A 12,723-nucleotide genomic window follows, 5' to 3' on the forward strand; every position below is an offset into this window, starting at 1 on the left:
AAGTACAGCAAAACCCTGACCCTTTTGAAATCGATGGAAAGCTCCTATTGATTTTAGTAGGGGCAGCCACTAAAACCACAATTCAGAGGTCCTTTTTCTCCTATATATCATTATCATTTACACATGTGCCCAAAATATAGAAACACGAGCTCCAGGACAAACAAATGAAGCCCTCCAAGCTAGTGACCTGAGGTAGTCATGGCTATAAATGACCCACAAAGATGTAGGCAGGAGGGAAACAAGCCCACGGTATAAGTACAACAGAGAATGCTCTGTATGTTACAGAGTAAAGTTAGTTTGGATGTTTTTATCAGAATGAAAAATTATGAATTTACCAGTTCTTAATAATTACATTTCAGCAATTAAAAATAAATAAATCAACAATGGATGTAACCTAAACTGAATAATTTGGCAAATAGCTATAGAATGGAAAGACTGCCTTCACTTTTTGATTAATTCAGGCTGTAGGTCTTTGTTACTGTAAATGCAGTTTTACTGTTAGCCCTTGGCTTTTTTCTGTAAACTGATCGAACAGATGGTGTCACAAGATTCTGTGCTGTCACAAAAATGGTGTCAATATCAGATTTGGTCAGTTAATATCCTCCTCTTCCTGCCAATCCCTTTTAATTCCAGTCACTGTGAAGGCTAAAGACTGAGGAATCAGAATTAAATTAATAATACTGTTGAACTGCGGAGCAGAATAGAATCCGACTACTACTTCCAAGTTATCCAGTATATAGTGTGTATCCGTTATTATAATGTGTATTTGTAAAGTTTTGATTCTGAATTCTGAAGAGGCATTAAGGAAATGTACACCACCTTTACATTCCCCAATCAGTTTGCACCCAAATTTAGAGTAGTTTTGGACTAATTTCAGCTTAAACAGCTTAAATAGTTAGTTAAAGCACCTTTAAAAATACAGAATATGTAAAGGAATTGTATCTTACACAGTAATCAATGGTGCTGAAGACCACACAGACTTCATTACTGCTTTTTCTTTTATTTTTTTTCAGCCTACCTTGCTCAAAATGGTGATATAAAGTTAAAAATAACAGCATTATTCTGATCTAATTATACTAATTTAAAAATCTGCTAAAGTTTCTGAGGCCATACTGGTAGGAATCATGTGTTAAAAGGAGGTCACTCAAACTCATTTCCTACTTTTTGTGCTTTGGTTCACGAGGTAAAACTTGCTGCTGATATCTGATGGGGATGTGGTTACAGCTGAATACAAAAATGTTTGTTCTGGTCTTAAAAAAAAAAAAGTGGAAATTTCATTTAAAGTCTGTATTGAAAGAGGCATTTAAGCTGCTGAGTAAACTCTTAAAAAGTAGGCAAATGCCAATTTTAAATATCCTCAGGCAGCCTTAATTCTGTCCCTTTGCATAAAATCATTAGGAGTAAGCCTTTAATTAATTACATGATTGCATATTATTTTTCCCCACAGGAATCCTGCTTCACTTGGTGCACAGTACAGACACAAAGAGCAGAATTAAGGTGGCAGGAATAATCATATCCTAACTTTTGAGTACTTTATAACTAAATCATATCTGTTTGATATATACTGTTTTCCACACAGTTTCGTGCCTCAAATTATTGAAAGTAACATGGAATAGTCAGACTGGTATCTGAGACTAGGTGGCAATCACTGAATAAGAATTGAGCTCTGGCTTCGCTTTGTGCATTTTAAATTCACTTCTGCATTGAATATTCTCAGCGGAGTTCAGGAGACGTTCACCATGAGTGATCAGGAGATGGAAGAGTAGGGTCTTGACTTGGTTTTATGAAAGTCACTGTGTGACAAGGGGACAGCTTAGTCTCATCATCATTAGGGTCTTTGGGTACCAAACCATGTGAGGCAGCAGAGCAGAATCTAGTTTCCATAAAAAATCTTTCTTCTCCTGCACCTTGCAGCCCCTGTGACATAGACTTAATATTCTGTAACTAGAAGTTGTGTTAACTATGAAAAAACCCCATGGACTACCACAACATTTCATTTTAATTATTGCATTCTCTGATTGAGAATTGTGGAAGCTGGGAATGTTGCGTGAGTTCTGCCCATTAAGATAAAGTCTCGTTTCTGTTTCAAAGGGTTTAATCACACAACTTTGAAGATGAGTGTGTTTTCCTTCTAGAAGCACCAAAAACATGCATTGGAAAGGATTAACCTTTTTTGTGTATTGCTTCAGGTGGAAAAAAACAGCTTTATCCTGATTGCTTTTCAAATGTGTAGGGGACACAATGCTTTCCTGTTTAAATTGCCATTCTTTTGCCCAAGACCATTGTGACTTGGTAGTAGATAAATAGACATTTAAAACACACCCCTCGTTATATTCAGAGAGCCAGAGGTTGCCACATGATAGCAACTTAAATCAAGACAATTTCAAGTCACCGATGAGATGTAGAATGCTGGCATTATTCCTGTTTCTTGTTTGTTAGTAATAGCTTGACTGAGTATTGAGACTGAACCTAAAATGCTGCCATCAGCACCAACTACCCTTTAGATTAGCACACATCTCCTATTCCCTGGCACATAGTTAGACCAGCTTAATGTCAGAGCATAAAAAAGATACTTGTTAAATAATTTCCCAAAGCTCCTTCTCAATCTTTAATTTGTTTGTCTTTTTTTCCTCTCCTGCCCCCCCTTCCCCCTTTTTTTTCTCTGTGCCGAAGGGTACGCCATTAAGTCGGGCTGATTTAAGGGCTGTCAACATCAACCTCTGCGACATGTGCGTTATCCTGTCAGCCAATCAGAATAATATTGATGATGCTTCGCTGCAGGACAAGGAATGCATCTTGGCGTCACTCAACATCAAATCTATGCAGTTTGATGACAGCATTGGGGTCTTGCAGGCTAATTCCCAAGGTAAGGACGGCCCTATAATACTTCTCTGCAGTGCCTACAGGGGACAGGACCTGGCAGGAAGAATATCCCTCACTCAGTAATTCAAAGAGCCCTACATCAGCTTGCTTGACAGTTAAACCTGCTGATTGGTATGATGGCTTTTAAAGGGACAGTCACATAGTTTCTCTGCTACATCACAAAGCACATCTTACAGAGGAGAAATGAATGAATGTGAAACTGGCTTTTTTTCTCAATTTAAAATTTTCCAGAAAAATATATAAAATCATTTCTTTCTCACCCTCTCCTGCTCTGTGGCTTTCTTACCAGGGCAGTTGCTGTTATATAGCCAAAACTAACTCATACTCATTTAGGAATACCTGAAGCTTCTGTTTAACAAGATTTCTTTTTTACGTAAAGCACATTGCAACCGCAGAGAAAAAGAACTGAATAGTACAAGCCACAAAGTAAAATAAAAAGAACAAGAATTTTAAATTGTCTTTACAGTCCCTGTGCCTTCTTGCTTAAAAAGCCAGTTAGGATTAACTCAAAGCTGATTTCTTCCCATGGTTTGACATGTACTCATCCCATTTAAGGACGCTGAACAAAATCCTTCCATCTTTGCTGAGAGTAGGGGACTGATTCATAGGTAGCCAAAGGCTATTTTACACCAACTGTGCCTGTGCAAAGCAGCTGCAAAGCAGTCATAAGCACCCTGGCAAAGACCATCAGTGTAAAAACAATTGTCTTCCCATCCCTGAAGGGTCTTGCAGCTTATGCAGCTGAAGTCCTACCTTTGATAAACCTATTAAGTGCTGCTGTAAATATTCCCTCTGGATCTAGCCCTGCTATAAACGTAGGTGTAGAAAGGATAGTGCTTTGTTCTGCAATTTCCCTGTGAGCCTGACCTAGAGATAGCTTTCCCTCAAGGACTGTGAGGACTAAGATTAAGTTCCATTTTTCCTCTTTACACTCTAATCAGGAAATAGGAATTATGAGCCAAAAATCAGAGGCAGCGGTATAACTTCTTGAATTTGGAAACTTCTTGAACACGGAAAATTCTTTCTTAGAATCAGCAATAAAACTGGAATTTAATACTGGAGTTAAATTGTACCAGGAAACAAAAAGTTTGAAATTTTCAAAGTCAGGTTGGAAAGTTCTCTGGATAACAAGTAGATTTAGAGAAGAGGAAGAAGGAAGTGTTTTTTCAATCCCATGGGTATTTGAAGTTTCAAATCTGTGGCCTGGAAGCAATACAACCCCAAATATTTTAGAGTTCTTCCCTTAAAAATTTGTGACACTCACTTGCTGACACTATAACTTGTAGTCATGATCAGGAAGCTCATTACAGAAGTGGAATACAGGCATTGAGGTTCCTTGTTTTGCTGATTTAGATCTGGGATTTGAAATTTTGTATCTCAAAACCAAATGTGTACTTTCACTACCAGGCTCTTGGCTATTCTTTTGTGGGTCTCTCTCAGTCTCCTATCACAAATGTAACTAAAATCATCAAGAAATAGAATCTGTTTGTCCCACCTCTTTCCTCCCTTCCTTCCTCTTCTTGAGCATGGGCAGTCTGAGAGAATTTCCTTCTTCTGCCTTTGCTCAGAGGTTAGTGATATTTCCCACGCTTGGCTATTGTATTTTACCTCTGGGAGTACATTGGATCTTAGACCATCCCTGAATAAGGATGGAAAAACCTATCAATATAACAGTCTTGTTGCACCACATGAAGACCTGTCATTTTTTACTCTCCGTCCTTGGAGGTATTCAAGACCTGACTGCATAAAGCCCTGAAGAACCTGATCTGACCTCATAGCTGACTCTGCTTTGAGCAAGAAGTCAGGCCAGAGCCCCTCTGATGTCCTTTCCAGCCTGAATTGTTCTATGAGTCTATAATATCCAGGTTGCTGCTACAGCATAGCCCCTATAGGTCAAGAAGTGTAGACTGGGGCCATGGTTCAGATCCCTTCAGCCCTATTCAATGTTGCTGATGCAGAGAAGCAGAGGCACAATAAGTTAGCACATACTTAGACATTTTGGACATTTCTTCAGGTAAATATCAGTCTGCATGTAAAAAAAAAAAAAAAAAAAGTTACTCTTTCTGTAGCTTTTCTGGGGAAACAGGGCAAAACATAAGGCAAGTAACCAGCAGCCTATTTTAGTTGGGACCACTGACTAGGGAGGAGTTCTTGTAAAACTAGTTGCTTCAGAAAATAATTATCTTCCCAGTAAATTGTCTGCTTATGGTATCCACAACTCCTGAATTGGTTGCATTGCTTTCAGTACAGTAAATTTTCTTGAAAGACCTTGAATACAATGGTTAGACAGTCAGAAGCAATTAGATCAGTAGATAGCACAAACTTTACTGGAAATTATATCCAATGTGACATTTTTACCTATGAAATGCAGTTTTAACATACGGTGGACACAACTATCATGACAATTATATAAACCAGGTGATTCAACATTTGCTGGTCAGCAAGCAGCATACTAGAACCACCTCTCAGGTTCCTACTGGCAGTGAAATATGTTTATTTACAGAACAAGTTGTCATTTTACTTTTGCTTAAACATTTGTGTATTATTTGACATACTTATTTATCGTTAACACATTAGCTGGTACAAACCTTATTGCCAATCTGAATTCTTCTAGATCTGAGTGCATGATTTTGAATTAAGACATTCCTCACCAACAGCATCCTTTGAAAGAGTGTTCTGTGCTGTTCTTTTATGTGACTTCTGTTACTGATCATAGGAAACAATGACATTAGAAAATGTGGGGGTGTGGAAGAATGTCAGTTGACCTGTGACAGGGTGTTGAAAAGAGAAGAAACAAACCAAAATATGTGAACAGCCTGAGAAACACATGGGCTAAGATGTGAGACTTTTGGTGAGGGAATTAACAGTGTAATCTTACCCTTGCAATTCTAAGTAATAAGCTAGCATAATTCTGCAGTCATTAAGCAGTGGAATCTCATATGAAAACCTGATATATACGCTATGCCTCTGAAAAAGAAAAAAAAAATACAGTCATTTAATTGATAGGTTATTGAATGCACAAGGATCTTTCAGGTTTTTATCTGTGATTATTTCACTCCAGCATCAGACAAAAGATGACACCAGTACAGGAAGTGCACCATAAAAAGCAGGATGCAAATTTATGTAACCATCAGAGAAGCCATAATCATTGGCCAGTGCTGAAGTACAAGGCCATATCTATAACTCCTTTGTTCTAAGTTGGTAGCAGAAAAAGAACAAATCCCCCACAAATTTGGGGATTTTATTCCCTTTTCCCCGGAGCCTCACCCTTGTCACCTACTTTAACACCAAACTCACTTCCAGTCCTAGGCATATAAACATTCATCACTAGCCAACCTTCTGTATCCATCCAGACATGCCCTTTCCAACCGGGGACGTAGCATTGCACCAACAACTGAACCCAGATGCAATTTGAGAGGAAAGGTCTTGTAGAAGGAACAGGAGGGTGGACATATGACAGCAAGGCTTCCTGATAGGGCCACCAATTCCCAATGGATTAAGTTAACTGCTGAAAGAAAGTCTACTGAATTAATTTGGTTTATATCAACAAAGGATTTTCTCATTACTAGTTCAAGATGAACTTAATATGCACACAGCTGTTCTTATGCAGAAACAAAGACTTGCTAGTGTTTCCTTACAGTGTTAAAATACTCCCAGGCTTTTGGACTGGGCAGCATTAATTATCTGGACCTTCTTTAAGTAGTGCGACAACACTTTTGTCCTCTGGTCTGCCTGCCTTGAGTCCTAACTGATCCTGCCAGAATTGCATCTTAACCAACCGAAGTGCTCTGCCTTGACCTCCTGAAGAAGAAAAGAAGTAGCTCACAGTTCCAAGGCACAGAAAAAAAAATAATATATTCTGGACCAGAGCTACAAAGGACCCTGGGGTACCCAGAGTGGATGACAGTAAACTAAGTTGTCAAATCTATGTTCATCATCAGCTGTCTAGCAACATATGACCAAACACATGACTACACAGAACTGTGAATGGAAACAGGGTGCCTTCCTTAGAAGGAAAAGCTTACTAACTGTTCTGGAAGGATTTGCTAGTCTCCTTTCTATTAAATGTGTAATTCTGCTCGAAAAGAACAAGGAATTCTTTCAAATTGGATCTGTGTTGCTGAAAGCTCTCATGTTGAAAGCATTCTCGTGGCTGTCTGCACTGAGCGTTTCAAAGCTGACGAGGCAACTCCTTAGGCTTGCTAGAGGTTAGGGATGCAGACTCTGATGTCCTGAAAATGAGCTTTTGGAAATAATCAGGGCAGTTTGTTGCCTTTGGGAGACCTAGATTCCAATGACAGGAAGGCCAAGAGTGTGTCCCACTGAAGCTGCAGCAAACTATCACTTTCATTGAGCTCTCCCAGCTTCTAAGACATAAAATGCTGTAAAGTGCTGTAAAAATGCTTGGCCCACCTCTACACAAAATGACTTATAAACTCAGTCAGATGTCTTATTTGTGACAAGGGAAGTCCTGTTTTTATCTTGCAGTTCCTCTTATAGATGTTGACTGATTGTCTTCTTAGAAAGGTTTGTCAAGAGGTGCGTATGTTTGTGGTGGAGAAAAAAGGTCACCCTCAGGTACTGGAGATTTGTTTTTATTGTCCCTTGATCCTTCCTGATTCTCATTCTGTCCCCTCAAATACAAAGTGAGATTATTTTATCAAGAAGTATTTTGGAGAGAAGACCAAAGAATATTAGATCCCTATTAAACATTTGTGCTCCCTAGCCATAACATTTTTCTAAAGCACCCAGGAAGATTGAGTCTGGGGTGGGCTCTGCCTTGGCAGTTATGTTGGGAGAGCTCCAGTAATTCTCCTTTCCTTCATTCTGTTGACCTTTCCATCCTTTCTTATTCAAGTAGCATCTATTGACAGTTCCCATTTAGTTTTTCATGTTTCTTGTATTTTATTTCAGAGGCTTACATCGTGGGAATTTTACTTGTTGTTTTACCCACCAGATGAACACCAAATATTTTTCTTCAGTTGTAACTAAAACTGCTATTTGGCTTTCTTCCCCAAAACCAGAAAGACAATTATACTTAACTGTTTAGAGATTTATAAATACTGTACCAGAGTAGCCTCTGGGTAGTAACTTTAGATATCCAACTCAATATTTTTCTTTTATTGGACAGTGATTTAGATCTTATTTTGAGTCCTATATAATAAGATCAGTACATTTCATTAAAAAACACTTACCAAACAATAAAGAAAAGCGATCTTATGGCTCCAAGCAGGTCTAAAGTAGAGAAGAGGGAGGCTGTATAGTAACATTTTTTCTATGGACATTACAAGACAGATCACAGTACAGCAGGGTAGATGTATTTCAGCATAGTAACAATTGCAGCTGTTTTCTGAATGACTTCAACTTATGAGAATTTTCCCTAGGAACACTATTTCAACACATGAGAGATCTTTTTAGGGCCTTCATTTACGGTTCTTGTAATAGATCCTCCAACAAGAAAGAATAAAGAGAAAAAAATAAAGAGGGGATGAACTCCTGGGTAATACATCTCATACATCATGGCAGAATTCTTCTGGGGAAAATCCTATAAAATCAAGTAAACATACTCAGAATTTTACACACTGACTTTCAAGTGTAACAGATTACACAAGCTAAGATAACCTTGTACAAGTTTAGTTGCATTTGATCCAGTTCCTTTAAAAATCACTTGTGGCTTCATCATCATTTTTTGTTGGAGCTGGCTTAAACTTCGATTGACAGGACAAAACCAGTTAGCGACTGAGTTTCATTAGGTTTATATCACAATCTGTTGATTAATTCTTGAATTATTGCAATTTTTGGTGGACTTAGTCTAGCAATCTGCTGTAAGAAATTTTCTATTAAAATGAATTTGAGATCTGCATTCCATTGTGTTTGCAGGTAATATATTCTTTTTCACCTCTACCAATCAGTAATTGTTGATTGTTTTATCTCTGAAATGTTAGCAAAAGAGAGAGAACAACAATAGTATTATCAGGATTGGAAATGACAGAAAATTCTTAAACAAAGGGAAAGGATAAATACTGTCTAAAACGCTTGGTTAGCAAAGGTTTTGTGTCACTCTCAGAGATAACTGTATTGTAATGCTGTTAGAGATGTTTGTTACAAGTTCAGAACAACAGTTTTATTCCTGAAGGAGGTTTTTCTGGTGAGTGTTGAATCTTATTTCTCTTATTTTATGGTCATAAGATGAAGATTTCAGAATATAGGGTTTGATAATCATAGGTGCAGTTACCTTTTAGGCTGTTACAGAATTCAATATTCCGTGGCAAGTTCAGCACTGTTTCCTATGTTTAATTTGTTACATTTCTACATGAAAATGTAGAAATAAAGAGCCTTACTTTCAAATACAGAAAATAAAACTCTCCTTAAGCCAAATAAATAATTTCAGAGTTTAAGGAGTTACTTAACCTCCTTAGGAAAGCATATAAGTAAATGTAGAAAATTAAATGTAGGCGTAATATTAAAAATAAATAAATGAATAGTGCTGGCAAAAAGTGAAAGATTTGGGGTAATTTTTTTTAAGTGTCAAAGTGAGCTATGACACTAACTTTAATCTTTTCAACACTTAGATTCCTGTGTGTCTTTGCAAATCAATGTAATTTAGGCTGCAGAATGCTTGTTACACTTAAAGATAGCTCATAATTTCCTAAATCACATAGATGTTTTGAAAAATTTTCTCCTAGACAATATCAATCCTACCAGTTACATTTGCAAAAATGGCAAGTATTTTTCATTGACATCAGGGTTATTGGTTTGTCAGGACTGATAGTTTAGTGTAGGGGTTACACCTGATTAAGGATATTTTTATGCTGCGTGTTTCTGAATGCTCCTTGTATTTTTTCTGGTATCAGTTGTTGTAAATGACAAAAATAATAATCTGATTAACAAAATTTTCTACTTGGTTGGTTGATTATTGTTTAACTAACTGAATTTTGAAATGTTTGTTGTAGTTCAGTTTCATTATTATTTTTCAAAACGAAGGCTGACCATCCTAAGTAATGAAGTCAATAACTGAAGAATGAGATAAGGGTATCCTAACTTCCTAGCACATGTCCCACATCACCATTTGCTCACAAAAAAATTCAATTTTTGAAGATTAGGTCACTGTGATAAATAACTCAGTATTACCTTTTTGCAACATGCACATAATTTCTTATCCTGCTGAACTAGATGGATCAGCTGATAGCTTTTATTTATTTTATGGTAGCACACTGGAGCTCTAGATGGGATTAAGAGCTTGTTGTCATAGTCCTGATATATACAAGAATAAAATACGGCCTTTGCCCTGGCAAGTTTACAGTCTGATGCCTTGCTTGTTCCAAAACTTAAGTTATGTGCTCAATGTTATACAGGTTAATAAATCTCTCTGACTTCAGTGAAACTATCCACCTGTGTAAAGTTAGATTATGTGCAAGTCTTTGCAAGATTTGGACTTAAATAAACTAAAGAGGCTGGGTGGGAGAGAGGCTGTTCACTTAACTTTGTTCTGTGCTATGGAAGTCATCTATGTTAGGACCTTGCTAGCCTTCACAAGAAACCCTTGACAGAAAAAGTTCCCACCCAGCACCGTTTGCATTTCTTGTATTTTCCTTGCAGCTGGACACTAACATTAGCTGCCAGCACCTACACAGGCGGAGAACAGTTTCCTGTCTCCCTCAAAGTTTTCCTAGGAAGAGAGAAAAACTATTAAGAAAAGAGGTTTTCAATTCTGTTGCTTATAAACTAAAAACGTGTTGGGGAATGGCTGGAGAGACACATTTCTTTGACGCAATTTCCCTGTATTTGAGAAATGCTGTAAGGTCCTAGCCCAAATACCTTGAAGCTTTCACAATTGCCTCTTTCTCCTCTGCTTTCAAGATACCTTCTGGTTCAGCCGGAGAAAGATAAAACCAGGCGAAGAAGGTAGATAGTACAGTACATCAAGCACGTGATTTCACACTTGAACTATAAATATATTTAACCATCCCAAGACTGTTGTAAATTCATGGTGACTCTATTTTATTATTATTTGCTGTTCAACATCTTGAAAGCAAACCCCCTATTATGAAGGTATACTATTTTGTGCATTTCTGATGCTGAGGAATAAAAAAACCCGCTCTTTTTATGAGCATTAATTATACACCAGGCAAGGAAGCAATTGCCTCTATGTTATGAAATATTAAATCAAAATGCTTCCTGTTCCCAGATGTCCCAGAGATAAATACAGCAGTATTTTGAAGCCCCACTTGGAGCTGTTTTGCCTGCAAATTTATAGTTTTGTCTCCATTTTCAGAAAACCCTGTTTTATGTGAAGTATAGCACTCTTGGTAGTTTTTAAGGAGCAAACTCCTCTGGAGTTGCCTATGTAGGCAACAACTCTTATGTAGATTGCACACAAGGGATCTGAAGTTGAAAGGCTCCTTTAAGATGACAAATGGGTTGAAAGTGTTATTGTCTTTGATTGCATGCCTTACATCATCTGTATGTAGGAATAAGAGAGCTATACTTTATCTTTAGCCATTTTATAAATATTTAAGTCCTTATAGTTGCCTAAAGATATTAAAGCATATTTTACAGTAGTTGGAATATAAATATTATATATAGCACAAGATACCAAAGTAGTTTAATGAATTCATAATTTTCTGTTCACTTTTATTGGAATGTGTTTTATGTTCCAAAACTTCCATTTAAAGAATAAGAGACTATTCTGCTCCCTGACAAGATGTGAGCCAATGGTGAATGTTATCAAAGTTGCTTTAGATGATGATATGGGACTTCAATTAGCATGAAGAAAGGGAACATGAGTATTAGAAGGTAGTACACCAATCTCTGTGTTTTAACTTTAAAGAAAGTCTTTTTGAAGAAACCATTTGTTTTCAAAGTCTTTAAGAAACTGTAAGGTGTTTTGCTTCACTGTCTCTGTATTTTTCAAAAGTTCTTAATTGCAGAAGGAGATACATATCTAAATCCAATTATACAAGAGTAAATTTTTAAAAATTTGAAGTTTAGTTTCTAAAATAACCAACCATAAAATCTTGTGACATTAAATGTATGAAAGGTCTGTGTTTCATGGCCCCTTGAACACAAAGGTGTGTTGAGGTTATAATGGTGAATCTTTCAAATTCCCATCATATAAAAAAAAAAAAATTCTTTTTAATATTTCAGAGTTTCACTTTTTCCCAGTAGGACTCCATGCTGGGTAATGCTTGCTAATTACCCACAACAAAAGTAGACACACAATGCTGGTAAATTACCTGACCCTTTGCATTTTAATGAGACAACAAGGATTTCATGAAGTGATGTTGTTTCAGTGGTTAATGGTGTCAGCAATGTTGTAATTGTAGGCTGAGGCACATTAGCTGCACAACCACATGTAGGAAGGGTTTCTCTCGACAGGCCCTTTGGAGAATAGAACAGGGTATTATCATTAAGCCTATGTCATTTACATGCTGCTAATCACTTACTTTATTATCTTGTGTATCCATTGTCTTTCTTTAATTGCTCTTTAAATGAAAATTAAAAAATAGTTCCAATGCCCATGATACTTGTGATAGCATCTTGATTATGAAGATAACTTCAAGAAAATGGAACATATAGATAATATATTACAGGATTACAAGATAGTTTGAAAGTTATATACCATAGCAGGCAGCCTCGTGAGCGTAATTCTTTCTTTGCTTCAGTACGTATTGTTTGTTTAATAAATGGTTATTTATATGCATAAAGGTGGTTGGTTTTTTTAAAGGACATACATGAATTCAGAGATCAATGTCACTGTTTTTGCTTTAGTGTGGAAGAGCTACAAAGCATCAATATCCAGCAGATTCTACCAGTCTAATAACAGTACAGGAGAAAGCT

At 37.0% G+C, this 12,723-nt stretch overlaps 1 protein-coding gene across 40 annotated transcripts in view; it reads left to right on the forward strand.

Annotated features, from left to right (window-relative positions):
* The window catches only part of KCNMA1 (potassium calcium-activated channel subfamily M alpha 1), a 526,550-nt gene that overhangs the window by 474,308 nt on the left and 39,519 nt on the right, over positions 1-12,723 (forward strand). For all 40 annotated transcript variants that reach the window (XM_052800261.1, XM_052800260.1, XM_052800262.1 and 37 more), the window contains one exon: positions 2,674-2,866. In XM_052800261.1, the coding sequence (XP_052656221.1) occupies positions 2,674-2,866 (193 nt within the window). The remainder of the gene's footprint in view (positions 1-2,673; positions 2,867-12,723) is intronic.

Source organism: Harpia harpyja, chromosome 10 (assembly GCF_026419915.1).
Source record: "Harpia harpyja isolate bHarHar1 chromosome 10, bHarHar1 primary haplotype, whole genome shotgun sequence".
NCBI lineage: Eukaryota > Metazoa > Chordata > Aves > Accipitriformes > Accipitridae > Harpia > Harpia harpyja.